We start from the raw sequence: 27,555 nt of genomic DNA, 5'->3' as shown, positions 1-27,555 counted from the left end.
TTAGCTGTCACCTTTCGTATCACTGTCTGAGGTAAAGAACTGAGTTACAATTACTTTTGCAGGGTCATTTTGCAACCATAAAACCACAAACAAAGTGATAAGTTTAACATTGGTAGTGTTATTCCAAAACCATTTCTGAACTTCAAATAAGCAAAGTTCCTCATAGTGCAAAATCACAACAACTGTGATACCAAAGAACAACAAACACAGGTGTACAGTGAACCCTCGCTATAACGCGGTTCACCTTTCACAGCTTCGCTGTTTCACGGATTTTTTAGTGCAGTTTTTTTATGCTTTTTTTGTGTTCTGCATCCTGATTGGCTAAGGGACTGACCAACATGAACAGTCTCCGCACCTCTCCTCTGCCATACAGGCCAGCGCTGCCTGCTGTGGAGCGCTGCATCATTTCTCTCCTTGGTCTCCATGTAGTGAGACACCCTGAAAGACGGAGCTGACGGAGCAGCCTTATTCTTTTCCCCCACCATCAACCAGACAGTGGACGTGGTCCCCAGCCGTCTCTGGCCACCGCAGCCGCGTTCCCCAGGAGAAGAGTGCAGGCGTGAGCCTTCCCCACCCCGGACCCCTCCAATTGATTCAGCCGGCCCGCTCTCTGAGGCAAGAGTACCGCCGCGGCCCACCTGGCTGCAGCTGCAGCGCTCCCCCAAGTGCAGTATTATATAATAACTGTAAAAAATAAAGCTGACTACTTCACGGATTTCGCCTATCGCGGGTTCTTTTTGGAACGTAACCCCCGCGATAAACGAGGGTTCACTGTATAGCATTTGTTATATATCTTTTTTTTTCACTGTATGTGCAGCAAGGCTTTTGTAAACTTCATGAAATCTGTCTACCTGATCATCCTAAAAGTTCTCCAGCATTTGTTAGTTGGTTTTGCAGTGTGAGGAGACAGCAGCACAGGTTCTAATCAGCAGGGTGAGTGAGCCTGTTGGGAGAATGGCGGACTACATCCTGTCATGGTGGGGCTGTTGCTAATTGTTTCCCGGAGACCGGTGGCACACCAGCCAGCCAGACCTAATTAGGATTTCCAAACAATCCAACCTGCCAGACAAAGTTGTTCAAACCCGTTTTGTGAGTGTGGGCGTACAGTGACTTTGTAATTATCCTCTCTGAAATGTGAAGTGATACATGTGTGCAGATGTCGCAGATTGTTACATAACGGTCTGATTGCATGAAGGTCGTCATCCATTGATTTAATACGTTTGCTACCAGAGAACAGAGCTTCAGAGAAGATGCAATTAATTTATAAAAACAAAGCAAAACAAAAAACATTATAATAACAGCAGAGCTGCACAGTGGTTTGGTGGTTAGCACTTCGGCCGAGCAGCTAGAAGATCCCTGGTTCACGTCCTGGCCTTAAAGGGATGTTTCTTCATGGAGTTTACATGTTCTTCCTATGCATGCATGGATTTTCTTTGGCTTCGTCCTACAGTCCAAAAACATGCTGAGGTTAATTGGTAACTCTAAATTGTCGGTAGGTGTAAATGTGAGTGTGATTGATTGTCTCTATATGTAGCCTTATGATAGACTGGTGACCTGTCCAGGATGTCCCTTGTGTGAGCTGGGATAGACCTCAGCCCCCTACGACCTTAATGTGGATTAAGCAGTGTGTCGATAATGGATGAATGGACAAAGATTTTCTTTTTCCTTTGTTGAAAGTAAACTTTTCACACCTTGTTTCTGTCTAGTTTCATCTCTTTTCCCTCCTGTTTTGCTCCATGTTCTGGGTGTCTCCATCTGAAATCTGCAAACATAAAGTAAATCCATCATAAAAATCTTGACTAAAACAGAACGCGGTAATTCATGTTTCTTTTTTCACTTCTGAAAATGAAGTGTTATAATCAGCAGAGACTCTGAACTGGTTTTGGCACTCAGTAATATTAGTGAGCAATCTGTAAGCCACAGAGACACACCAAGCTGTACACCAGCTGCTGTGTGCATCCTGCCGCATGTCCTTTGAAGTGCTGCAGCCAACCAGGCCGCATGAAGAATGAGCCAAGATGGACTGACGATGCCAAAGGGCACACTACTGCCATGTCAGTGCCCCGACAATAAAACGTAATCGAGCTTTTAAACAGTAACAGCGCTATGGGTAATACAGCATTACATGTCTGACCAGAATTTTTCCCTCAAGAACTGTGAAGATTATTAGATGGCGCACACATACATCTGGTGAGTGTACAAGACTGGCATGTTGAGAGGAAATAGCGGTAGGCACAGCAGTCTCCACAACACAACAGGATCCCTCTTTTCAATTTCCTGCTCCAGTTTCCATTCCTGCTTTATTTCGTGCAGGGACCTGTAAAATGGGATTCGCAAAGGAAGAATGCAACATTTAGCCGATATGGCACCACAGAGCACAAAACAAAGAAACTGATTCTGTCAAAGGCAATATTTGCGATAATGATCTCCATAAAAACATAGGGTGATTTCAAACAGGGCTATCAGGATTACCTCTGGATATTTTACCCCTAACACAGCAGTGGTCTCTAACTGACTTTCAAACAAGTGCTACACACTTCAGGCCTTGCATTGTTACCTGAGGTGTAATTTATTTCTTTTTCCAAACTAAAGCTTGTCTTTAGTACTTTGAGATCAGAGCTGAGTTAAGCAGTGTTGATGTGTTTGATGATGTTTTCCGCAGTTTGACGTAATAGTTAGAAAGTTCATGTCTGGGTGGCTCATCTCTCTCTTGTTTTCTAATGACTGGAAACATACTTTTCTAAATTCGCACACCTTACAGAGGCATAAACCATTTTTTTTAAATAAGAAACAACATTTTAGCATAACTACATCTGTGTAGATTTTCAGTCATTCTGAGAATCCGAAGAGCTTCAGTAAAAGGTAACTGGACATCTCTTTTTGGTTCTTGAAGATGTTTCAGCTCTCATCCAACAAAGAAGCAGCAATGGGGTGAAAAATATCCGGAACCGGAAAGCTACAAATCCGGTTGCCTACTAATGTTGTTTTAGGAGTAAACGTATAACTAGATTATTGCCTAACTGTTTCTAAATTTCAGCGGCATGTTAATTACTTTAATGTGGTGTTACTTGAATAAAAAATGCGTACATTAAGGACTGAAAAATGGTAAATAATTTGTAGCTGTCTTAACATCCAGCCATTGTATTTTTATAATTGGTAACAACATTTGACGAGAAAATTACACTGTTTTTCTTTACTGTATTTAAATCCGCTAAAATATCCTTGTCATACAGATATTTGCTGTCATTTACTAGAGCAATGTGTTTATGTGAGTGTATGTGAAAGAGAGAGAGAACATGTACTTCACTAATTAGACTCATAAAAGTAACACACAGCAACACGATCCTCAACCTGGGTTTCCACATATAAGGTTGCCAGGGGAAGCAGACACAACAACACCCAACAACCATTTATTAGTCTAATTCTTTGCAGATGGTATGTTTGTGAGTGTTTTGTTTTCCAGTGCAAAGCAGTTATTGGAGTCATATCTATAATGACACTTCGATAAGATAGTGCTTTAGTGCTTTAATGCCAAGATAAGGTCTAAGAGCTGCTGAGTAAACTAGAAACCACATTTGTTTATGGTTTGATTCACAGAAGTGAAAGAAATTAGGTTTTTTGTTCATTAATGGAAAATGTGTTGTAAACATGTGAAGAATTGCACCCAGTATGACCTTTAGATCTGTGTTGCAGAAGGTGCTGGCTCCAACAGCTCAGCTGGAAACATTCTTACAGTATCACATTGCTATTATTGGAATGAAAATATTCCTCCCTCCATTTTGGTAGGCTCCAATTCCAGCGTCCCATCCCACACAATTCTTTAACAATAATGTTTTCCTGGTCTAGTATTTCAAATAGGAAGATCTTACACTCTTTCCTGGAAAGAAAGAAGTAGCGAAAAACACTCCGACTTTTCTCAAAAATTCGAACCCTTTGCTTTTGTAAAGTGTAATTTAAGCACTCATTGTGTGTCAGAATGGATTAGAACATGAAATGAGGAATGTGTGTACCCATCACACACAGCCAGAATGTATAGCAGTCACGAACGATACACAAGGGCAAACTATTGCTTTTTTTAATTTATTTTTTTTGCTTGCTTTGAAAGACTCTTGATGAGAGTAACTGTTCAATCTGCTCATACAGCTGAGGGTACACTAGGGAGCAAAGATGGCATGCAGCAGTTTGCAATCACCATCACTCTCCTTTCATGACACAAAAGGGAGACTTCCACCCAGCAAGCATTTGATTAAAGTAACAGTAGAACATCAAGGCTCATCTTCGTACCAGTGCAAAACACAGCATGGAGAGATTGCAGAGCAGCAGATGTGTGATATAGTTCTTAAGTTTGTTTGTACATATGAGGTTTTCGTGGACACAAATGAAACACTTATTGTCCTGAGGAAGCAAAGGCTTTTAACATTATCTTAACGAGATATAAGATGACATTTTAATGTTATGTAACGGAGTTATTTTCATCAAGAGACCATGAGTGTCCCAGATCATCTATCTATCTGTCTATGTAAAATTTTAGACTAGAAAATGCATTTTTATTATGGGAAATTATTAGTATTTTTAAGAGATGTTTGTTATTATTTTCCAGAATATTACCCTTTTTTTGTCGTTGCTGGTCTTTTTTCATGGTTCCTTTACTGTATATAATTTATGCAATTATTTCAGTCTAATGTAACAGCTGCACTTCCACTATATGTGTGGCATCTTATACAAGTGTATATAATTCAGACATGCAATCACAAGTCATCAAACTTTCATGCAAGTTAATCAACATGACCTAAAAGCATTCCATATGAAATTATGAGTGAATATGTTTTCCTCCACTCTGACTCATCCTGACAGACTCTGGGGTTTCAGATATCGACCAGACCCCTTGTTGATCAGAGCTGTTGAGGAGGTGGGAAGAGCTTGCAGAACAGACACCCACTGTGCATTAATGTGTGCATCCTGTTGAGAAGGCAGATCACCCTGGAGACCAGACGTAGGTATATTCGCAGGTGGGAGCAGGAAAGATGTGTATTTGTCCTGCTATCATCTATTTGTGTGGATTGTGTCACTGAGTGGACAAGCAGGGGCATGTCTTCGGTCTACCAAGCTGTGCTGGTTTTAGTCAGAGGTTAGTGTTGCGGAAAAAAAATGGAATAAAACCCAGAGGTGTAGGATCATATTTTTGAAGTTGGTGGTTCAAATCCCCAAAGTACAAAGACTCCTTAAAAATATGTAGGAAAAAACAAAACCCCTTCCCTTCCTTAAGAACTCAGTGGGGCAATTGAGTGCCCATCACTTTAATCCTGTATATGTACCCTCAAGCTATGAAATACATAAAGTGCTATGTTAGTCCCAGTGGGAATTTGTATAAGCATTGCATCAGCATCAAGCAGCTCACAGTGTCAGAGCTCAGTAAACTTTCTAATTAAATGTATGCCTCATCAGGATCTGGATGAAGTTGTTTTGGTCAAAATGGAAGCAAAATAGTAAAATGCATGGATGCAAAATTTAAGGGGAATGTGGTGTTGATCACATATTTGTTTTCTTGACATACCTTCTTCATTTGAGACACATATTTAGCCTAATCGTATTTGTTAGTTAAATATAGGAACTGTGAAACTGCTTGTCATACTTGGTGTCTCTTTTTAAAATAATTTACCGGCGCCACCCAGAGGTCATTCATTGACATTGACAAACGTGAAAACACTAGAATTACATTGTGTAATTCTCGAAAGAAAATGTTACTAATATAATATTGAATGCTGAAGCGGTATTGGTCGCATAACTTTGACAGAGTGGGTGTGACAGTCATGGATCCAGAGATATACTAAGCACAGAATCTGAATCTGAATGGCAAGAACTTAAATTGTGAAAGCTGAATGTATAGAGGTGAATTTTCAGTGAGGATCAAATATTACAGAACAACAGAATTCAATTTCAAACTGTTTGGTTTCAATTTTATTGTGATACAGTTTGAATTTATTATATACAAATTGAAAACAAAAAATAAAAATTCAATGTTTTATTTCAACTGGCCTAATAGAGCAAAACAAATTCAAGTATAAATCCCTGAAATTATGTTTCTGGTATCACATATTTCTACCTGTAGAGGTAAAAGCATATAATAAAGTAACTGCAAAACTGTAAATGTGAATCAAGGTGTGTTAAGTTTCGACATCGAAGGACATTTCAATTACACACATTACAACCATGTTAGAAATGCAAACTGCCATCACCTATTAATTAAATGTATGTTAAATTACAATTTACAAGCACAATTTTACCAGCCAACTTGATAAGAAATTTAATATCATATTTTGTAACAAATAAACAGCGTTTGAGTGTTGGACAGAATGCTGGCTGGTTTTGACTTTCTTCCTAAGCTTTCCTCACATTCTGTCCATCTTTACTGATTCCTTGGATGCTTTCTTAACCTTCTTTCTTGTTGTCAGCAACCCATACGCAAAGCCGATGATCCCGAAGATACTTGCAAGGAGAAATCCGAACAGGACATAAAGTGATACTTCAGCATCATCAGCTGAAAGCTGCCGACCCAAGAAGTTCACTTTGTCCACAGGATAACCAGGCTCTTCAGTCGGGGCGGGTGTAACTGTTGCAAGAGCGGAACAAGAATCAAGTACAATGTCATCACTGACTCCTATTAGACTAATATAAAACTTTTTTTGTATGAATATTGGTGCTGAGATGTGGAAGAAAAAAAAAACCTTCCTTAATAACTTCATCACCTGTCTGTCAGTGTGAAGGCTCAGTTCACACTTGGGCTATGTTGAAAGATATATGGAAACATTACTATATTCAGCCTAGTAAGAATGTCGGCACAGCTTTCAGAAATAAGCAAACGGGGTGGGTATTCCCACATGTATCCAACCTGTTTCGTAGCCATCAAATACAATGAAGTGCATGTCTGAAAGGGGTTCTCGAGTCTGTCCTCTGTCTCTCCCTTTTTTCACAGCACCTAAACTGCGTCTCCTTCCCCCTCCCACCTCCTCAACCCAAAAGGTGGGAATCATCAAGACAACCAACAACTCACAGATGATTGACTGACTGGAGTCCTTCTTTCTCACTTTAGTGTTAAACATAGTGACCTCCATGGACTATGTATAATGTTACTCTGTTTTCTTTAAGCAGCGCTAAGGGAAATCAACACAGCTGTTACTAATGTTATCAAAGCCTTGACACATGTTGTAACATGTCTCAGACCAATATCCATCAGCCATAGAGTGTTTAGTGGACCGCCATTTCTGTTGGGGTAAACTTATAAATTATTCTCTCTCAAGTAAGAGTGGTTTAAGGATCCGTAGGAGCTGCATGTCGTTGTTTTTTCTCTTTTAAAATGAACAAGTCTGTGACAAGGCTAAGGGAAGGAAGTTCATGTATGTAGGCTTTTTACAGTAAAAGCCACTAGTTAGCTGAAATAGAAAAGTTAACAGGATGCATCAAGGTACACTAGACTAGTAAAATAAAAGTTTTGAGATGTTATGAAAGGCTTATCCCCTGATAAGTATACTGGCTTTTCAAAATAAAATGAACTCATGAAAACTACATAGAATGAATAAAAACAGCAAGACATAAACCAGCAGAAGCTTCACCGGCACACTCAAAATTTCTTTAGGCCTTTTTAACGTTTATTATGTTACCTTCAGGTTCAGGCTTCAAACACTCATGGGTTCCGTTGGCAGGATCTGGGAAGCCATTGCAGTTGATGATAGTAGCATAGCGCAATGCTGAGTTTTTAGGGATGCGAGGCAGATCAGGGTCTGAGCGGTTCACAAAGAAAAGACCAAATTGCTCGGCAAAGCCAGCAGCCCATTCAAAGTTGTCCATTAACGACCAGGCTGTGTATGCTTTCAGATTGACTTCATCCAGAACACGGGCTGAAACAACAGGAGTATATTTAGCATGCAAGTACACAGTTTAGGTCAAAAACACTAAAACTTGGCTCAGTGAATTTGGATGATTATTTTGAGTAAGTATTTCTGGCTTGCAAACCTCTAATTTGAAATGCAAATTATGCAAAGAATCTAAGCAAATTTTTGTTATCGTTATTGTTTCTGTTATTCCATATGGACTATTGTACCTTTCAGGCCCTGGTTAATGTAGTTCTCATAGTAGTAGATTCTGAAGACGTCATTCAAGTCTACTACTCCTCGTTCTGAGATCCCATTCTCTGTGACATAGATGGCTGGGTTTCCATACTCTTCCTTAATAAACTTGAGGAGCCTCCTAAATCCAAATGGAGTGATTTTCAACCAGAAGGAGCCGGATCCAATCCAAGTGCGGTCATGAGTTTGTCTAGTACCCCTGAATATTGAATCAGACAAGACATCTCAGGCTCAGCTTGGTATGTAGCTCTGGCTTGTCTTTTTTGAAATGAGAAACAAACATTTCCAGGTACATCTGTATAAATATGTTCTCACTAAAATAGCAGAACAACTACTTGGACACACTTATTTGTGGATTTAATTCCCATCTGTCTCTCTAATATTCTGCTAAGATATTGAGGTACCAAAAAACATAGCAATCAAAGTTAGCTGACTCACTGTTTAATTCCAGCTTACCTGTCACCTTCATAATCCTGCTGATTTCCTAAATCATAAGGGGATGCAAGAACAGTGGTGTAATGGTTTAAGCCAAAGTAATCATGAGTCCCTTTGATCCTGCTGATCTCCTCAGGGGTAAACTCTGGAAGTCTATATTTAAAAAAACAAAACAAAGAAAAAAGTTTTTTCAAGCCTTATCCAGGATTTTTCACAGAAATTACTATTAGTCCTTAGGACAACGAATATTTATTCACCTGCCAGTAAATTACTTCAGTTTACTTAACCAGATCACAAACAAAGGTAGTTTTTTAAGTGTAAGCAAATGATAAAAGAATACATATTGATTGATGTTTAAACACCATATGCAAACATCTAGGTACACCCTATAATAATATCGTGATTCTATCAAATAGATTCCTCGGCTTGTGATTGTATAAACTATTATTTACCGTGATTGAGGGAGACCTGCAGCGAGGCTTCTTCTGCGAATGATTGATTTCATTATTTCCGGATAATCACCTTTGAAGATGGGATGGGCAAACCAGCCAATAAAGAACTGGAAAAAACGTTTTCATGTTATGCTATTAGCTGAAGATGAATTCAGGAAAAACAGTTGACATCCTGACACTGAAAACCCTCTGGTAAACAGCATAGGTGAAAAATACACAATTAAAAGTGACAGACCCAGTGCTGGTGTTGATGTCTGTTTTGTTTTGTTTTGTTTTGTTTTTTACCTGCAAGTAACGCATGGCTGCATCCACATCCTCCTGCTTATGTGGGTTCCTTGGTTCAGCCCAATCAGAATTGATGGTAATGGAGATGAGGCCATCCTGCGTTGCTCGATATGTGTCATTGTAGAGATGCCAGGCTTCTGCATGGGCCTTGATGAGGTTGTGAGCTGCAGTGTACTGTTTATTAAAAATGCCTGAAACGTTTGAGATTAGGACAGACCACATTTAACGTTTGTTTGTGCTGTTTCAGTTGTGATATAGAAGTTAAAACCTGTTCTTTCATACACCGTGCATTGACTAATAAGTAGTAAAATACAAACTATGGCAATTGCATTCTTATTTCTAGTTTCAAGTAACTTGCAATAAAACATATGACTTGAAAACATGGCTTGTGTTTCAAATTTAAGTGTACACAAGAACATTTTTAAACCATGACTTAAAATTTACTGTATGCTCTTGTTAGTGATGGCATTTTTCAGACTGTGCTATTGGTCCCATAGACTGTATATAAAGATGGACGTAGCATCTGGCTCCAAATTTGAAGCCCACCTGGAAGTGTCAAAAACTTGCAATATCACGCCGTCCGCTAGGATTGGCTCCAAAAAGCTTTTGCTCCATAGACCCCAATTCATTTTTGGAAAAAATAAAATTTGAAAGATTGATTTTCTACAGCTCTGGATTTTTTTCCTGTTAGTTTTCATGGTCAAAATGAGAGATCAGGTGGCCGATCTTAAAATGAATCAGTACTGAATTTTAAATAAATCGTTGAAGTTGGCGGAGCCAGGGGGCGTGGCTATACTTGATAGACAGCAACAGAAGCCTCTGTGGTAAAATGTGGGCGGGATAAGAGAGTCTTCAGCCAATCCTGCCCCTAGTTGCTCTCTGGTCCAGCCTGTTTGATGACGCTTTTTACGTCACTGGCTCCAAAAAATCCAAAACGGCGACCAGGAAGTAGCAAAATCCGGGCTTCATTTTCTCGGCGTTTAAACCAACGCGTGACGTCACGGTTATTCATGCCTGATTTGTCCAGACATTCATTATTTGCCTTCACTTTGAGGATACTTGGTAAATCATGAGTGACTGATGATGACACTTTTTTAACCTAAAGTCATCATCAAGCCTAATGGAGATGACTAGGGGCTATTGGTCTTTAGTTAGTTGCAGTTGTTTACTTCTATTAATTTCCTTTTTAATTGAAAATATTTCATTCGATTTGTCTAGTAAACAAAATAATTATGGATGTATTTTAACAGATTTTTCCCACAGAAAGTGATGGAAATTGGTCGTGGTGGAGAGCATTGAAAGAACTGAAAAATTGCTTGCTTACCTGGAGCAAAGGTCCCATATCCATAGCCAAGGTTGGCTACAATGTAGGGTTCATTGAGGGTGATCCAGAACTTTACTTTACTTCCAAGTCGGCTGAATAGAACATCAGCATAATCTCTGAATCTTTGAACAACGGTTTCATTCAACCAGCCTCCTACTTTCTGAAGTTCTAATGGAAGATCCCAGTGGTACAGTGTAATCTGAAATATAGACAAGAAAAAAATATGCATACGACTGTGGTAAGTTTGATACACTTTTCACAGGTGATGCATAATGTGTTTTGAGAAGGCATTTCTTTTCTTTTTTTACTGAGAGATATTGTTGCTACCACAAGCCCTCATGGCCTACATATACATGCAGTTGAAAATGGCTTGTCGTCTAGAATTAACCTAGTCTCTCTCTGTGCTACTAGTTTTAATTGAGGATGTACGAGCTAATATGAGTTTTGATGGTAACATTTTAATAACCCAGTGGAGTCAATGTTGAAAGAGTTTAGATGACTGCTTGTTCAATGATTTCAAGGAAGCCGCAAGCAGCAATACTGAAGGGAAAGTAGTTGCCCCATTCTGATCAGGCCTGTTTCAAATGTCTACTGCACTAGCTGAATCCATGCTAACAACATGGTTTACCTGGGGCTGAATGTTTGCAGCTTTCAAACCATCCACTAATCTGTGGTAGTAGTTGAGTCCAGCCTCATTAATGTTGTTAGTAGTGCCATCAGGAAGCACTCTGGACCAGGATACAGAGAAGCGATAGTGGGTCACTTTCAACTTCTTCAGCACCTCGATATCTTCGTCAATTTTGTTGTAACTATCACAAGCAATATCGCCATTATCGCTGTCACCCACTCTCAAAGGAGTGTGGGCAAACTTGTCCCAGATACTCAATCCTTTTCCATCGGCTCTCCAGCTGCCTTCAATCTGAAATGAAAAAAAAAGCAGTATTACAAAAGCAGCCATGGCAAACACCCTCTGCATCCCACCCCAGCTCTATTCCTCTTCACTGTGCCATAGCTGTGTGATGTTCTTTCTGCCACTGTAGAGACAGATTTGGGATGGTATTGCTTACCTGGTAAGAGGCGCTAGCAGTGCTCCAGTAAAAATTTTGAGGAAATTCTCCATAAAGTATCTTCTCATCATCCGGTAATGGGAAACCATTGTCTTTCATGACCTGGTAATAATAGTGAGCCGAGCGCTTGGGTGTCCTCGGCCGGTTTGAGTTATTGAAGTCAACATGGTGCAATCCAAATCCAATGCTGTATCCATTCAGCCACTCAAAAGAATCCATGAGAGATGTTGCGATGTATCCTTTCACATTTACACCATCAAGATTTTGAGCTGCGAATTGCAGATGAGAGATAATTTAATTAGCAATAAAAATTGGCATCTGTAGATATGTAGCCTATACTAGTGTGCTATGATATGTAATTACAAACAATGGTCAAAAAGTTAGGGTACTGCATGGGCAAGGTAATGGGTGCGTTATTTAAGAGAATTTCTTGATATGTCAACCAGAGATTAGGTTCAGCATGCTAATTTATTATTTAATGAACATTTATTGCTAAAACATCTTGTAACTCACCCTTTAAAGCTTCATCAACATAGGTTTTGTAGTAAAATACTCTGTCTGTATCATCAACCGTGACCCCAGTTAATGTAGTCACTCCATTCTCAGTAACATAAATCTGTGGATCTCCATACTCCTCCTTGATCCAGTTGAGGAGTCTTCTCAAGCCCCATGCCACAGCTCTCTGGTTTGTGATGCCTGTGACTGGTGAATCACTTTCCTCTGCCTCTGACACGTCCTTGTCATATTGATATGAATAAGGTGAAAGCTGACCTGTAACATGACTTGATATCTTTGTAGTGTAATGATTTATACAGAACATGTCAGCAGTTCCACTGATGTTGTTTTTTTCCTCTTCAGTGAAGGATGGTAGTCTTGACTCTGAAAGATCTTGGAGATCACTTTTGTTTGCAACTTGCCACTTCATCGCATCAGGATAGTCACCATTCTTGAAAATGGGATGTGCAAACCAACCCAGTTGAAACTGCAGTGCGCGGTCAGCAGCCCTCACTTCACGAAGAACATTGGCATCTTTCGGTTCAATCCAGTCTGCACTGAGGGCAATGGATACTAGACCTCCTTGGACTGAGCGATACTTGTCATCATATGTATGGTAAGCCTTGGCATGAGCTTTGATCAAGTTGTGTGCAACTATGTATGGTGCAGTTCCTGGATTCTTAATCTTTGGTGGGATCGTTCCAAGACCATATCCTAGCCATGCAATTGAATGAGGCTGGTTGATGGTCAGCCAGAATTTCACTCTGTCACCAAAGGTGTCAAAGCAGAAGTCACAATAGTCATTGAAAATGTCAATCATGTCGACATTCTCCCAGCCACCAAGGTCTTGCAAAGCTTGAGGGAGGTCCCAATGGTAAATTGTCACCATGGGAGTGATTTTATTTGCCAACAGGCCGTTAATGAGTCTATTGTAATAGTCAACACCTTTCTGGTTCAGGGATGAACGAGTACCATCAGGAAAGATCCTGGACCAGGACAAAGAGAATCTGTATGACTTCACCCTCAGAGCTCTCAGCATGTAGAGGTCTTCATCAAGTCTGTTGTAACTGTCACAGGCTACATCTCCATTTGGATCAGCAGGAATATTGCCGGGTGTGTGAGTGAATTCATCCCAGACACTGGGCCCCTTTCCATCAGCATTCCAGCCTCCTTCAATCTGGTAAGCTGAAGATGAAATTCCCCAGCTGAAGTCTTGTGGGAATGTGCCATAGTGGTATAATTGTCTTTGAAAGTTGGACTGGTGTGAGAATTTCTCCCAGACGACCTTTGATTTAGATGGAACCTCTGAAGGTGGTAAAGCTGGTGCACGGCGAGGCAGTTGCATCTTCACCCCTTCAAAAACACTACCGTTGTTCAAAGCAAAACCATTTTGCTCGATGACCTGTGAATAGAAATATGCAGACTGCCTTGGGGTTCTCGGTCTGTCTGGACTTTCAAAGTCGACATAATGAAGACCAAATCTTTCACTGTAGCCTTGTTTTCCCTCAAATCCATCCATAAGTGACTGCACTGTGAACCGCTGAACATTCACTCCATCAGTGAGTATTGCTACGAAATGGACACAAAACAGCACATTAAAGATGGAAGTTTATACCAACTATGCTTAAAAAATGTTTTCTCTATCAGAGAAATCTCAGACACTAACCTTTCAAAGCCTCATTGATGTAGCCCCTCATGTACTCAATTCTGCTGGTGTCATTGAGAGTGTTCCCACTGTACTCTGTTGGCATCCCATTCCCAGTTATGTAGATGGGCACATTGACAACATTTAAGTACTCTTTGGAAATGTATCTCAGAAGCATTCTCAGTCCTGAAGGATTAGAAAAGATCCAGTCAGAAGCTGTGGAAGACCATGAAGGGTCCACGCTTTCCTGGAAGTCACCCACTCCCTGAGGACCAGGAGTGCAGCCACCATCACTGTCGCTGACCAACCGGGACGTGTAGTGGTTCAGTCCAAAAAAGTCAGCAGTTCCAAGTATCCTCTGGCTCTCTGAGGGAGTAAAAACTGGAAGTCTTGCCGGCTCAGAGCCAGGACACTTATTTCCTTTCAGTTCAATCTGAGTTTTGAGTTGTGCAGGATAATCTCCATCTACAAATATAGGGTGTGCAAACCAACCCAGCATGAACTGCAGGTAGCGATCTGCAGCTGCTACATCTGCAGGTAGAGAGGAATCTTTGGGTTCAGCCCAGTCAGAGTTGAGTGCAATGCCCACTTTCCCTCCCTGTGTCTTCCTGTAATTTTCATTGTAGACATGCCAGGCTTCAGCATGGGACTTGAGCATATTGTGGGTGACCTGAAAAGGCAAAATATGGTCAATGGACCAGAACAACAATAAAAAAAAAATTATAATTCCATATATTTTATAATATCAATTCTCTTACCTGATAGGAAGAAACCACATAGTCATTTATTCCAGGGGCATGCTCACCAGTACCATACCCAGCATGGCTCACCACCCAGGGACTACTGAATGTGTTCCAGGTCTTGACCCTGTCTCCAAACCTGGAGAAACAGAAGTCTGCATAGTCCTTGAAAGCTTCAACAATGGACAGGTTGGTCCATCCACCAGTATCTTGGAGTGCCTGGGGCAGATCCCAGTGATAGAGAGTGACAACAGGTTGTATACCAGATTCAATCAGAGCATCGATCAGCTTGTCATAATAGAGAGCCCCTTTCTGTGATAGGCTGCCTCGGTGGCCTGAGGGGAAAATACGGGCCCAGGAGATGGAGAACTGGTAGGTGTTGACTTGAAGACCTCGCAGGAGGTAAACATCGTAATCTACCTTGTTGTAGCTGTCACATGCTAAGTCTGCAGTCTGATTTTGAAAGGCTTGATCTTCATGGCCAAAACGGTCCCAAATGGTTTCTCCCTTCCCATCTGCTACCCAGCCTCCTTCAACTTTGAACGACTCAGTGGAGGTAGCCCACTGGAAACCAGAAGGGAAGGATCCGTTCAGGAAAGCGTCTCTTGCAGATGAGGACATGGTGGCAAAATGGTTCAAAGTTTTGCAGTAAGTTGTTGAACATGACGATCGAAGGAGATTGCTTCTGTTGTCCAAGGCATCTCTTTATTTTGTGACGATCAAAGGAATAACAAAATAAGGTTAATTGGGGATACTGAAGGATTTACTTATATATTTAAGGCCATGATAATACAATATACCTTTTAAGAGGAGAGTCGGCTGGATGTAACATATCCACCATGTCAATTCCAACAATAGTTTGGCCTCTGTTACTTAGTTCTGCAAAAGTAGAGTAAAAACATTCACTTAGCACCTTTTTTTCATTGTTTACACATTACATCAGAATAACTGAATCTGAGATGCTTAACATGACACAGTTGTACACAAATTTAGTCTTGTCAAGGTATTAAATACATTTCTGAGTGTCATTGCCAAATATTACTTACAAGAATTAGTTGTCTGTTTTTTTAAAGAGAGCAAATCAAAATATTGATCAGCTGTACATTTTGGTTTTCAACAGTTTATTGTTTTTATATGAAGGTCGTGATTTCTAATTACCTTTCAAGAGGTTGGTGTCTGACAGAAACTCATGAGGAGAACAGTTGTCCGTATTCAGCTCATAAATTACTATGGGTGTGTCTCCACACTTTCTCTGCAAGAAAACATAAACATTCATGTTACAGCACTGACAGAATCAGACAGAGCAGGCTTACCATGTAGCAGATTAATAGAAACTATATTTTTGAAATAATCTGTGACATACCATCCCACTTTGCAGCTCCTTGGCCAAGTGTTGTCTAGCGGCGCAGTCATATTGAACTTTAATGGACAGGAAATCTAAATATGTCTGAAACACAGGTGCAGAAATGGGAGTGTAGCTGAACATGACATACATGTTGCTTTTTCCAAATAAAATGAACTTTACATTTGTCAAACAGCTGTGTACATTAGAAAATATCTTGAGATTGTCATACAAACTTATTGCTGTGCTGCTCATGAACACAATTCTTACTTTTACTCTTTAAACTGTATGTTTTGTTTTATGTGACTGTGTGATCTTACCAGCACTTGGGTGTCACAGATGTCAGGAAATTTATTGACCTTTGCCCCAATTGATACTTGTCCATCTGCGCAAAGATTGATTCAGTTATTAATTTGCCATTTCCCTCCCACATCAGACTGGGAGGTTACATTCTCCTCCCCGCTGCATTATTTCATCTCTGTTATCATGACCTTTGGGACATGTGGTTAATAGTTATTAGAAACTATTATTTCATAGAACAAAGCCATAATTAAGGTGCATCTAATAAAAGTAGACTACAACAGAGGATAAAAAAACAACAACTCTTGTGAAATGTGATTACAAGCTAAAGTATATGTGTAAATACAGTCATGGGATTACATTGTAAACAGGTATTTTAATATGTAATGTAAATAGACTGAGAGGACTTTATCTCTTATTTGGATGTTGAGGATGCACAAGAATTCCTGTTGTCAGTGTATCACCAACAATACATGTCTTCATTGGACTAACTGAAATTTAGTAACTGAAGCTGGCAATGAACCCCTGAAATCCTGCTGGACAAACTCAGTGTAAACATTTGTGATATAATACACACAAAAATCAATCTAACTTTGTGTAAATGTGTGTAATGTGTAAATCTCATGCTACGGCAAAACAACTGAGGCATGGTTTTAAACTTTGATGGACTGCAAAGTTTGAATGATGTCATACTGTAAACAAATAAATACACTACCGTTCAAAAATTTGGGGTCATCCAGGCAATTTCATGTTTTCCATGAAAACTCACACATTTATTCATGTGCCAACATAATTGTACAAGGGTTTTCTAATCATCAACAAGCCTTTCAGCACCATTAGTTAACACAGTGTACTATCAGAACACAGGAATGACGGTTGCTGGAAATGGACCTCTGTACTCCTAGATATTTCATTAAAAATCCACTGTTTCCAGCCAGAATACGCGTTTCCCACATTCACAGTGTCTAGAGTGTATTTCTGATTAATGTTGTCTTCATTGAAAATCACTGCTTTTCTTTCAAAGATAAGGACATTTCTAAGTTATTTTGAACTTTTTAACGGTTGTATATTTGCACATCAGACAGTATAGGGACATTATACACACTGCACTGTCAATAAAAGGTTAGAACATTCATCCATTATCTTTACACCGCTTAATCCTCATAAGGGTCATGGGGGGCTGGAACCTATCCCAGCTGACTTAGGGCAAAGACAGGGTACACCCTGGGCAGGTTGCTAGTCTATTGCAGGGCTACATATGAAGACAAAGAAGCACATTTGCATTCACATCTATGGGCAATTTTGAATCAAAATAAGAACAGATTAAGAACATTTTCTAATCATGTTACTCAAACTCAGCACAGGATAAAATATAATCTTGATTTCCTACCTTTCTCTGGAAACAGTTGGTGGTAGCGACGGTAGACATTGACATGTGCATGAAGAGCGTTTTGCAGGTCAGCATTGTTCAGCTCATCCAAGCTGCTCAGTGTCACCCAGGTCTTTGCCAGGTCTCCAAACTCGACAAAAACAAACTCTGCATACTGCTGAAACATCTGTACCAGCTCCTTGCTCTCCCAGCCTCCATACCTTGATCTCAGAGAGTCTGGTACAGTGGATCCATGAAGGATGACCAGAGGCTCAAGTCCCACCTGGTGCAGCTGCTTCATCAGGGTCTGGTAGCAGTTCACCACAGCCTGCTGGGGCTGGCTGGGGAGGCCTGAAGGAAGGAGCTGAGCCCATGACAGCGGTACCTTGAAGTGAGTCACCCCTCGGCTCTGGAGATACTCAAAGTACTTTGTAGAATCGGGAGGTATGGGATGACTGCAGTCAAAGGTGTCCAGCAATGCCTTGTCAGACGTTTCTCCGTTGAGGCCCATCACCTGTTGGTTGGTCATGGGGCCTGCAAGAAAGATGGCCTCAAGTTGATGGTCATGTTTCTCACTCAAGCAGCCATATACAGCTATCAGGCACAGAGGAAGAATCTTCCTCAATAGAGACATGTTGTCCATTGAATGAGCCCCTGCATGGTTAACCTTTTTATAGTTATCCTGTTTACAACATTGAACTATCAGTCAGATCAGAGTTCAGGATTGGTGCTAATACTCCAATGTGCTGCAGTCACGCTGCTGGGATGCTTTATGATGTCTTGGGCACGAGTGGTGGAGTCCCTCTGATAAAGAGTCATGCAAAAGACAGGGAAGATTGATTATGAAATGTAGTAAATATCGATACGGAGATTAAAGGAGACACTGATTGGTTCACAGAATGTAAAATTGAATTTCCAAGGACAAATTTTCACCTGATTGTGTCTTCTATTTGTGTGTTCAGTGGGAAGTGATTCAACCATAAAACTTCAGATGGCAGGTGTCAGTTAAGGTAAACAGTGTGGACCTTAATTATGTCTGAAATATATCTTGCTGTGTGTTGAATCCGACTTTTATTATTTGGGGTTATTGCCAAACACCATCTCTGTGTGTTGCACATCCCATGTAGATGCGAGGCATCAGTGAAAAGGGTGTTTGTCTGATGTGACTGCAACAAGTCACTTTTAGTTCTTTTTCTTTTTGCATGCTTTATTCGGTTCACATGAATTTTATGTCTAGGCATGCTTCGGACTCTTTTAATTTGAGTTATATCCATTTACTTTCTTGATTTTTTTTCTATTGTCTTGTAATCTGGTGTGTTCATAACAGTGGTTAAGAGTTCTATTTTTCATGGGGATCAGGAGCCTAAACTGGGAGCTCGCTGCGGGTAGAGATGCATCACAACAGACTATGTTGGAATCACTAATTTGAAAACTTGCACTCAAGATACACAATACTTAGAGCCATTTTTTTCCAGAATAATAGTTTCAATATGAATGTGAACTTGACAGTATTTAAGCATCATATGAATTGTTCTCCCTTTTACATTAAAATGACCTTAGTTTACAGGGGTTTCCTCTAAGTTTTACTAACCTAACATCAGTTGACAGAGAATTGGAGTCTGAGAATTAATCTGCATGTAGGATTCAGGATAAACTCATCCTGACATGTAGCTGGTTAGTTTCAGGGCATCACTGTATTGTGTTCCAGTTAAACCTGGCTTCTGGTGTCGCTGCTTTCCTCTGAATCAGTTACTCATAGGAAACTGTAGGATTAGTATTTCAACCATTTACTGTGTACATTGTGAGGAAAATATCTCCATTTTTCACATCCCTCCTCCCAGAATCTAGAAACATTTTAGAATCCTCCACTGGTTACCTTTAACCTATCAGAGGATTGATTTACTATGTTTTTGCAAACCAAGAGGTTTAGTATCAAGACGCTGATAACAGATTATGATGAACACTGTGATAGCTGTCAAGTGATTGAGATGTTAAACAATAATAAAAATATAGCTAGTAAATAAACTTGACTGTGATTCCATCTCACACATTTTAATTGTCATTGTTTGTTGAAATGTAGAAGCAATTTAAACGATTCTGAAACGATTTGATTCTGAAAAAAATTTAAATTTGTGACAAAACTGTCACTATTTTTAACTTATCATGGCTACTAAGATGTATTACTCACATTGAGTTCAAATCTATGTGTCTGCTATGTTTTCTCTCCTAATACTTAAATAGCAAACATCTTTAAAGCATATTGCAACTGCACATGTCCTGGTCTTCAAACGTGAGGTCAAGATGGGGATGCAGTTATAACTTGGGCAAGTCCAGAGTCTTTCTGATCATATCACAGAGCTACAATAAAACACTCTAACTTGTACAAGTGGCGGTGTTTTATTGCAGCACTATTTAGATGTGATTTCAATCTCAACGATACAACAGTACAATAAGAAGAAAACAGAATACTGTTAAACAGCTTGGCAATCATTCAATCTCAATTCAAGGCACCATGAGGACGCTCCTGTGGCTTGTGTGTCTGTACATTTTCTGTCTGTATGTTTGTCAGAACAGTGGGGTGAATGAGCAGGAGGACTTCATGCTTCTTGCAGGGCCTCTTACAAACCAGGTGGTCAAAGGCTCAGGTAGTGAAGTTAATAATGCCTTTGACTGCAGTCATCCCATATCTCCAAGTTCTATAAAGCCTCTAAGCACCAGGAGAAGCTGGTACAGATGTTTCAGCAGTATGCAGAGTTTACCTTTCAGGAGTTTGCAGCATTGGCACACTCATGGGTGACAATGAATCACTTGGAAGATGTTTGGCGTGATGTGCCTGCAGGTGCTCCCAGTTCGCCACAAAATATCCTCCATCTCACCAAGAACATTCACCACCTCTATCATCAACAGTGTCCAGACACAGCTGAGTTAAACTGACCAGAGGTGAACAGAATTGATGACATGAACTGATGACTCAATTTATGTTTTCATAATTTGCCATTTGTTACCACTTTTGAAATATCTCAATACAAATGGAACGATCGTTGTAATTCTCAGCCCTTTCAATGAAGCTGCAACCATCAAGGTCTTAAGCAACACATGTTGTCTTTTCCATGTGCCTTGACCACATGGTGATAAAAAATCATTACTTTATGATCAACTGATGCTGACACCTTTGATTATAATATTGATAGCCCTATTAAGCCAGGTTTTATCATGCCAATGTCAGCAGTCAATCCACGTGAGATCAGCAAAACACTTTTGCATGCGAGCCACTGTCCAGTTGTGCCCAACAGGCCTTTTTTCATGACAAATATTTTGAGTCTGGAAAGTATATGTTCCTTCCACTGAGTCATGTAAAACATGTCATAAATGCAGCCGTTATTACAGGGAGATGCCTGTTAGTTGGGTTGAGAGCTAAAGATGTGGATTCTGTCTCTCAGATTAAAGATTCAACAACAGTAAGATGCATCAGTGTTTCTTTCATGTGTACATCTTTCATTACATCGGGCAGAAATAATTTCTAAAAAAAAAAAAAACAGTCAAAACTTGATAAATCACATTTTAAAAATAGAATAAGAAAAATGGCTTCACATTTTAACAATGTGTCTAAGGAAAATTCTGCAGCAGCTATGTTGGTTCTAAATTATCCTTTCATCGAAATAAAATTTGCTACTAAGACTACTACTACTGAGACCCCATGAAAATAATGCTGTCTACCCACATCAAGGTTTATGATCATGGTTATGAGTACATTTCACACTTTATTTTCTTTCCTTTCTTTTTACGCTGTCCTTGACCTACGGTGTCCTTGGTGCATGACGTTCTGCGTTTCGTCGGAACTGGTTATGTAGAACTAGTAGGCGGGCAGAACGGATGAATACGTCACCATGCGGCGCTTTAGATGGCTTTGTCAAGATTCGTCACTGGTACGCCACTTTGGATTGTGCTACTTTCGCTACGCACATTTTGCACTTCATTATGGCTCCTAAGTGTAAGTCAAACTCTTCTGATGTCAGTGCTTTGAAGAAAAGGAAAGCCATCTCCATGGAAGTGAAATTAAATATAAAACACTTGAAACAGGGCAAAACTGTGCTATCGTGATGCACGTAATGGCTTCGGTTATATTTTCACCGGATTTCGGCTTACAGCAACTTGTTGTTTTAATGTTGATGATTATTTCTTACAGCTCATGAAAATCAGACATCCATTTCTCAAAATATTCATTCCAAGTTTAAGTAAATGACAATTCAAAGAGTATAAAACACCTTTTGGTATCTCTGGGTCTCATTCTGCACAGACTCTGACAGTAGTTAGAAGACTGCTGACCTGAAAGTTGTCAACACTTGACAAGATACACCACAGAAGGTCATCGCAGAAAATGCTGCTGTTGGCAGAGTGCTCTCAGTTAGTATATTAATAAAGTTAACTGGAAGGAAAAAGTAAGGTAGGAGGTGCACAAGCAACAGGGATGACCACAGTCTGGAAGGATGGTCAAGAAATTGAAGAACTTGGGACGTCTTCTGAGTGAACTAAAACTGGTGTCAGTGCACCAACAGCCACCAAGCACAGACATCTTCATGAAAGAGGCGACAACTGACCCATTCCTGATATCAAACTACTGAACCAGAGACAACGCCAGAGGCATCTTACCTGGGCTAAGGAGAAGTAGAACTGGACTGTTGCTCAGTGGTCTTATTTGCAGAAGAAGTTTTGGATTTCATTTGGAAACGAAGGTCCTGGAAGTGTCAAGAGTGGACAGGTACAGAATTAGAGATGTACCAGTTATCAGCCCAATTGATTAATAAGGATGATATTTGGCATGTTTAGATTATTGATATTGTTATTTTAAATGACCAATGTTTTAAAAATAAATAAAATGTGCTACTTTGGCTCTGATCCAACTGGCTCTCTGTCTCTGCAGTTTCTCTGTGATCTCAAGCAATGTCCTACCCACAGCTCTATCTGATTGGCTGTAAAGATTAAGACACAATCACTAAAAACTATTGATTTACGAACCTGGACAGACAGGTTCATTATTGGAGCTGTGTATGAAAGTTTATCACTGGGAGGTTTCCTGTGATGCTTAACCTGTAGCTAACACTATCTAAAGTACTGTAAGATCTTTCTGAAGTCAGATCAACTTCACTCTCCTCAGTCTGACGTGTTTCTCTGGCAGAAACACAAGCTGCAAAAACTGAACAAGAAGCACAGCCATAAATCAGGACATCAGCTGCTTTCACAGTGGCTAATGCTCAGTTAGGAGGCAGCCACAGATTACCCTGAAACAGGACATTCATTTTTAGCAGGGCATAGCACCTGCCAACTACTACCAAATGGATGTCTGACCATGATGTTATGGTGCTTGATTGACGAACTACTCACCTGACCTGAATCCCATCGAGAGGAAGATGAGAAACACCCGACCCAAAAATATAGACGGGCTGAAGATTAATATCATAAATAAAAGCAACCTGGACTTCAGTTACACCTCAGCAGTGCCACATGCTGATTTCTTCAACGCAGCAATTTCGTTCAGAAGTGTGACCTTTTTGTATTGTAAAGCCCTTTCGATCTTCGGAAATATTCTAATGATTGGAGATACTGGATTTCTGATTATCATAAGCTATAAACTACAATCAAAAAGAAAAAAACAAATAAAGGCTTGAATGGTTCAACTTTACATGTGATGACTGTAGAATATATTACATTATCGATTTTTAAATAACTGATGCTTAATTAATCCTGAAAACTCTGCAGTTAAATAATGTAAAAATATTGATATATAGTAACACTTGTATGACGACAAAATATTCTTTTCGCACATCGCAACCGAATAAATATTCCTTAAAGTGGTCACTGAAATTGCTATTTTTATAATACCATTGTGTGTTTCATATAGAATCTGAGGACATGGCATCGGTTTTCCATCCACTTACTTTCATACAAATGTTCATTGCACTGAAAAAAATGTGAGTGGAAAGAGGACATTTTAAGATCAATCTTGAAATATTGCAGCAAAAGTTTAAACTGAGGTGATGAAAGGTGTGCATCACTAAAAAGAAAATGCAACAAAGTGCAATACAAAAAAATAAGCTATGATTTATATTAAGCAAATGACTCCAACTTCTACTGACTCATTGTGTGGAGCGATGAGGGACCTGTGAAATAAATAGTGATGTCACATTTCCAACATCTCCTCTGCATTGTTGTTCTCCATTTGAAGGTTGACTGGCACTCTTTTAGTTAAGTCATCCTGTTGCACTATTATGCAGATGTTTAATGACAGATTGACTAGTGAAATAGCACTACCAGGTATTTGCCTTGAGTACCAACTCTAAAGAATGGCAGAATGAGGTTCTTCTTTTGCAAATTTGCTCTGAATTGGTTTTTCTAAAAAGTGCTATATTTGGATGGAAGCCCTGCTGTAAAATCTAACCCTTAACTTTTCTGCTCCTTGACAAAAAACAAATAAATTTAAAAGCCTATCTGTTAAGCGCCAAAAGGCAGACACCTTTAAAAATAGGCGGTGAACACAGTAGAGCATTTAATGTCAGTAGAGTCAAATGTTTCGGAGTGTATGGAATCCAGAAACAGAGATAAAGAGAGTGGATTTTTGACTTGGTCCATCAGGGCACCAGTGAGATGACTCCAAAAGAATGACAGTTACTGCTGTGTTTTTTTTTTTTTAAAAAGGCAACTGTGCGGAGCTGGAGCGAGGAAATGTCACGACTGGATTTGTTGCACAGGTGGCATCCTATCACAGTTCCGTGCTGGAATTCACAGAGCTCCTGAGAGCGACCCATTCTTTCATAAATGTTTGTAAAAGTAGTCTGCATGCCTAGGTGCTTGATTTTATACACCTGTGGCCATGGAAGTGATTAGAACACCTGATTCTGATTATTTGGAGGGGTGAACGGATACTTTTGGCAATATAGTGTAGATTCAGAAAAAACATACGTGGTCCTCTGAAACAGTCCTGCATTAGATGATGTCCTCATGAAGGCTTCAAATTTTTTCAGTATTAAGTTTCTAAAAAGTTTTGATGGATCCACTGATAAAACTGAGAATAAGGCAGTACAGTTCAACTGCATCACAAACTACGGCTGACTTAGCGGAAGGCAGGGAACACCCTGGACAGGTAGCCAGCAGTGGCGGCTGGAGAATTTTTCTCTTGGGGGTGCGCACTTATTTTACCAAACCAAATAGCAGAGTCGGCAACACCGGAATACAAGAATTGATGTAAATTATGTTCACAGCCATTTGATGTGCTATTACGATGCACCACTACGAGGGTACACCTAAGCACTACTGCTGAGTCAAATAGACAATTAAATGCACGTAAATGTTACCAGCTAGTGAATTTTAATTTATCTCCCCAGTGTTTGATATGATTTGCTCCAGATAAGGTGTAATTGGTACACACAAACCCTTAAAATCTCCTTTGCTATAATTAAACAAATTAAGAATGTATAAATATGCAAATCTATTTTTTACTTCAAAAGTTAAAAAAAGAAACAATTCATTTTTCCAGCTTCAAAGAGTGCCAAGTGCTTCTTCTGTCCAGCAAAATCTTTGGAACAACATATTTATATTTACATACTCAAATAAACAAAAACAAATCCATACCTGTGAAACCAACAAACATTGGACATTTTGTTAAAAAAAAAAAAAAACCTAACTATAAGGCTTAAAGCAGACAGTGCTTCTGTGAGCTAACTTTTACATTAACAACCTTACATGACAATGAGAAAACAGAAAATCTGCATATTTAAGATCAAAGCAATAAAAATATGTCACTTTGCCTGAAAAAAAAAATACTGAAACCATTAGGCATTATACTATGTATAACTGTGCATGTGACAAATAAAACCCATCTTATCTTATCTTATCTTAGGCTTTGAGCCCAAAGTGCTTCTGTCAACTAACATTAAATATTTACAATGAAAATAAAGAAAAACAGCAATTCCTCAGATTTCAGAACATATGAAAATCAACAGGCTTTCAGTCTAAAGTGCCACTTGCGTCAACTAACATTTCTATTTATATTATTAAAAAAGTAAATCCTCACGTTTTAGAGATTAAAGCCAGCACCTCTACATCTGTGTTATTTTTTGTATGCAAGTTTTGCTCTTCTGTCTTTGAGACATGCAAATTTCTCAGTGACGCTATGGTTAAAATCTGGGGTCTCCCTGACGAGTTTCTTTTCCATAGAGAGCATGGCCAGTGCATTAAGACGATCCTGCGACATCGTGTTCCTGAGGATCTTGATTCTTTTTAGTGTTGAGAAGCACCTCTCAGATTCAGCTGTCGTCATTGGAGTCGTGATGAGGATCTTCAGGAGAGACATAGTCTCTGAGAAGGTGTCCTGAAGATTGTTGCTCATGAAGAGCTGGTACAGAGCCACAGCACCATTGCAACTCCTGAACTCTGTGTTGCTGAAGATGAGCGACAGTTCAGCGCAGGCTGACCCGTAGGGCGCGGTCAGCCTGCGTCACGCTGTCTCCTATCTCTTGCATTGAAGAGGAACGAACTGCGCATGTCAAAGTTATAACAAGAGTCAATGGGGAAAGATGAGTGCGCCCCGGCCGGATATATGTCCACTATTAGTAATTGTAGACAACGTCGGAAGTTTCTATTCTGACTTTTTATTGCAAATTATACATTTTAGTAACTCTCTACAGGCTCTATTATCCATTTTGCTTGTTAAAAACATAGGATATACATGTAAATGTAATTTTAAAAATGTTTTATTAAAGGAAGGGCTGTGACTCTACATGATGTGAGACAGAGGAGGCGGCGCCCTAGCGCCCCCTATTGACCAGCCGCCCCTGGTAGTCAGTCTATCGCAGGGCTACATATTAAGACAATTACACTCACCTTCACGCCTATGGACAATTTACAATTACCAATTAATCTTGTAGCTGCAAAGTGACAGTGCTAACCACTGAGCCACGGTTTACTGCACAGAGTTTATGTTCTGCAGTTATTTCAGTCTAATGCAACAGTTCCACTTTCTCTGTATGTGAGGTATCTTATAAAAATGTATATAATCCAGACCTGTAATCACTCATTCCTGTGTAAGTCATCAAACATTCATGCAAGGTAATCAACATGACCTAAAAACATTCCATAAGAAACTATGAGTGAATATGTTTTCCTCCACTCTGACTCATACCCATCCTGACAGACTCTGGGGTTTCAGATATTGACCAGACCCCTTGTTGATCAGAGCTGTTGAGGAGCAAGCTGGGAAGAGCTTGCAGAACAGACACCCACTGTGCATTAATGTGTACATCCTACGAGAAGGCAGGTCACCCTGGAGATCAGATACAGGTATTCTAGCAGGTGGGAGCAGGAAAGATGCGTAATTGTCCTGCTATCATCATTGTGTGGATTGTGTCACTGAGTGGACAAGCAGGGGGCATGTCTTAGCTCTACCAAGCTGTGATGGTTTTAGTCAGAGGTCAATGGGAAGAAAAAACAGTGTTGAAATCTGCTTTTCTACTGGTATAGTGTATGACTGCATCATATCCTCCTGCTAAAAGAGGGCTCTTGGCATTGACCTTTCAGAACAGATGGTAATGCTATTTTCTGTTTTAATGATAAGGTTTTAATCAGTGCAATCAGTTTTGAAATAGTTTGGATGAGTGATTAGTCTGTGATATCAAGAAAGCTGCAAGCAGTAATACTAGAAGATCTTAAATATATTGTTTGTTTTTATCAAAATGGTAGTAAAAGAGTAAAATGTATGGAGTAAAAATTCAGGAGACTGTGTGTGTGCCTAATGTTACTTTTTAGTTAAATACTGATGCATTCAAAATGTGAAACTGCTACATGTTCTTGTGATGGTAGCCAATGTCAGTGTCTCTTCAAAAAATATTTTACTCACGCCATCTAGAGGTCATTCATTGGCATTGAACAACATGTGAAATCCATCCATCATCCATTCATCCATTTTCTATACACTGCTTTATCCTC

At 39.7% G+C, this 27,555-nt stretch overlaps 2 protein-coding genes across 2 annotated transcripts; both read right to left on the bottom strand.

Moving 5' to 3' along the window:
• Positions 1-9,132: 9,132 nt before the first annotated feature.
• On the bottom strand, positions 9,133-11,595 carry LOC110962138 (lactase/phlorizin hydrolase-like). Its single transcript, XM_051959433.1, has 3 exons — positions 11,248-11,595; positions 10,620-10,818; positions 9,133-9,149 (listed from the first exon to the last, which is right to left on the bottom strand). Exons 1-3 carry the CDS (start codon positions 11,593-11,595, stop codon positions 9,133-9,135), a joined length of 564 nt encoding a protein of 187 aa, XP_051815393.1.
• Positions 11,596-11,617: 22 nt separating this feature from the next.
• LOC127537275 (lactase/phlorizin hydrolase-like) lies at positions 11,618-18,106 on the bottom strand. The gene is made up of 4 exons (XM_051959432.1): positions 17,799-18,106; positions 12,454-13,425; positions 12,282-12,366; positions 11,618-11,653 (listed from the first exon to the last, which is right to left on the bottom strand). The coding sequence occupies exons 1-4, from the start codon at positions 18,104-18,106 to the stop codon at positions 11,618-11,620; spliced, it is 1,401 nt and encodes a 466-aa protein (XP_051815392.1).
• Between the last annotated feature and the right edge of the window lie 9,449 nt (positions 18,107-27,555).

The sequence above is a fragment of the Acanthochromis polyacanthus genome, chromosome 14 (genome assembly GCF_021347895.1).
Source record: "Acanthochromis polyacanthus isolate Apoly-LR-REF ecotype Palm Island chromosome 14, KAUST_Apoly_ChrSc, whole genome shotgun sequence".
NCBI lineage: Eukaryota > Metazoa > Chordata > Actinopteri > Pomacentridae > Acanthochromis > Acanthochromis polyacanthus.
The sequence above is the reverse complement of the archived record's forward strand: the minus strand, read 5'-3'. Positions and strand labels throughout refer to the sequence as shown.

Excerpts from the sequence above, each read along its gene's own strand:
- LOC110962138 (XM_051959433.1), bottom strand. The coding sequence starts at position 11,595 with ATGCAGAGGGTGTTTGCCATGGCTGCTTTTGTAATACTGCTTTTTTTT. Across the intron at positions 10,819-11,247 it reads CTGCAAACATTCAGCCCCAG|ATTACACTGTACCACTGGGA; the intron begins GTAAACCATGTT and ends TCTATATTTCAG.
- LOC127537275 (XM_051959432.1), bottom strand. The coding sequence starts at position 18,106 with ATGACCAACCAACAGGTGATGGGCCTCAACGGAGAAACGTCTGACAAG. Across the intron at positions 13,426-17,798 it reads CCAGACTCTCTGAGATCAAG|ACAATTATACCACTATGGCA; the intron begins GTATGGAGGCTG and ends CAACTTTCAAAG. Across the intron at positions 12,367-12,453 it reads TCAAGTCATGTTACAGGTCA|AGCTGTGGCATGGGGCTTGA; the intron begins GCTTTCACCTTA and ends CACAAACCAGAG.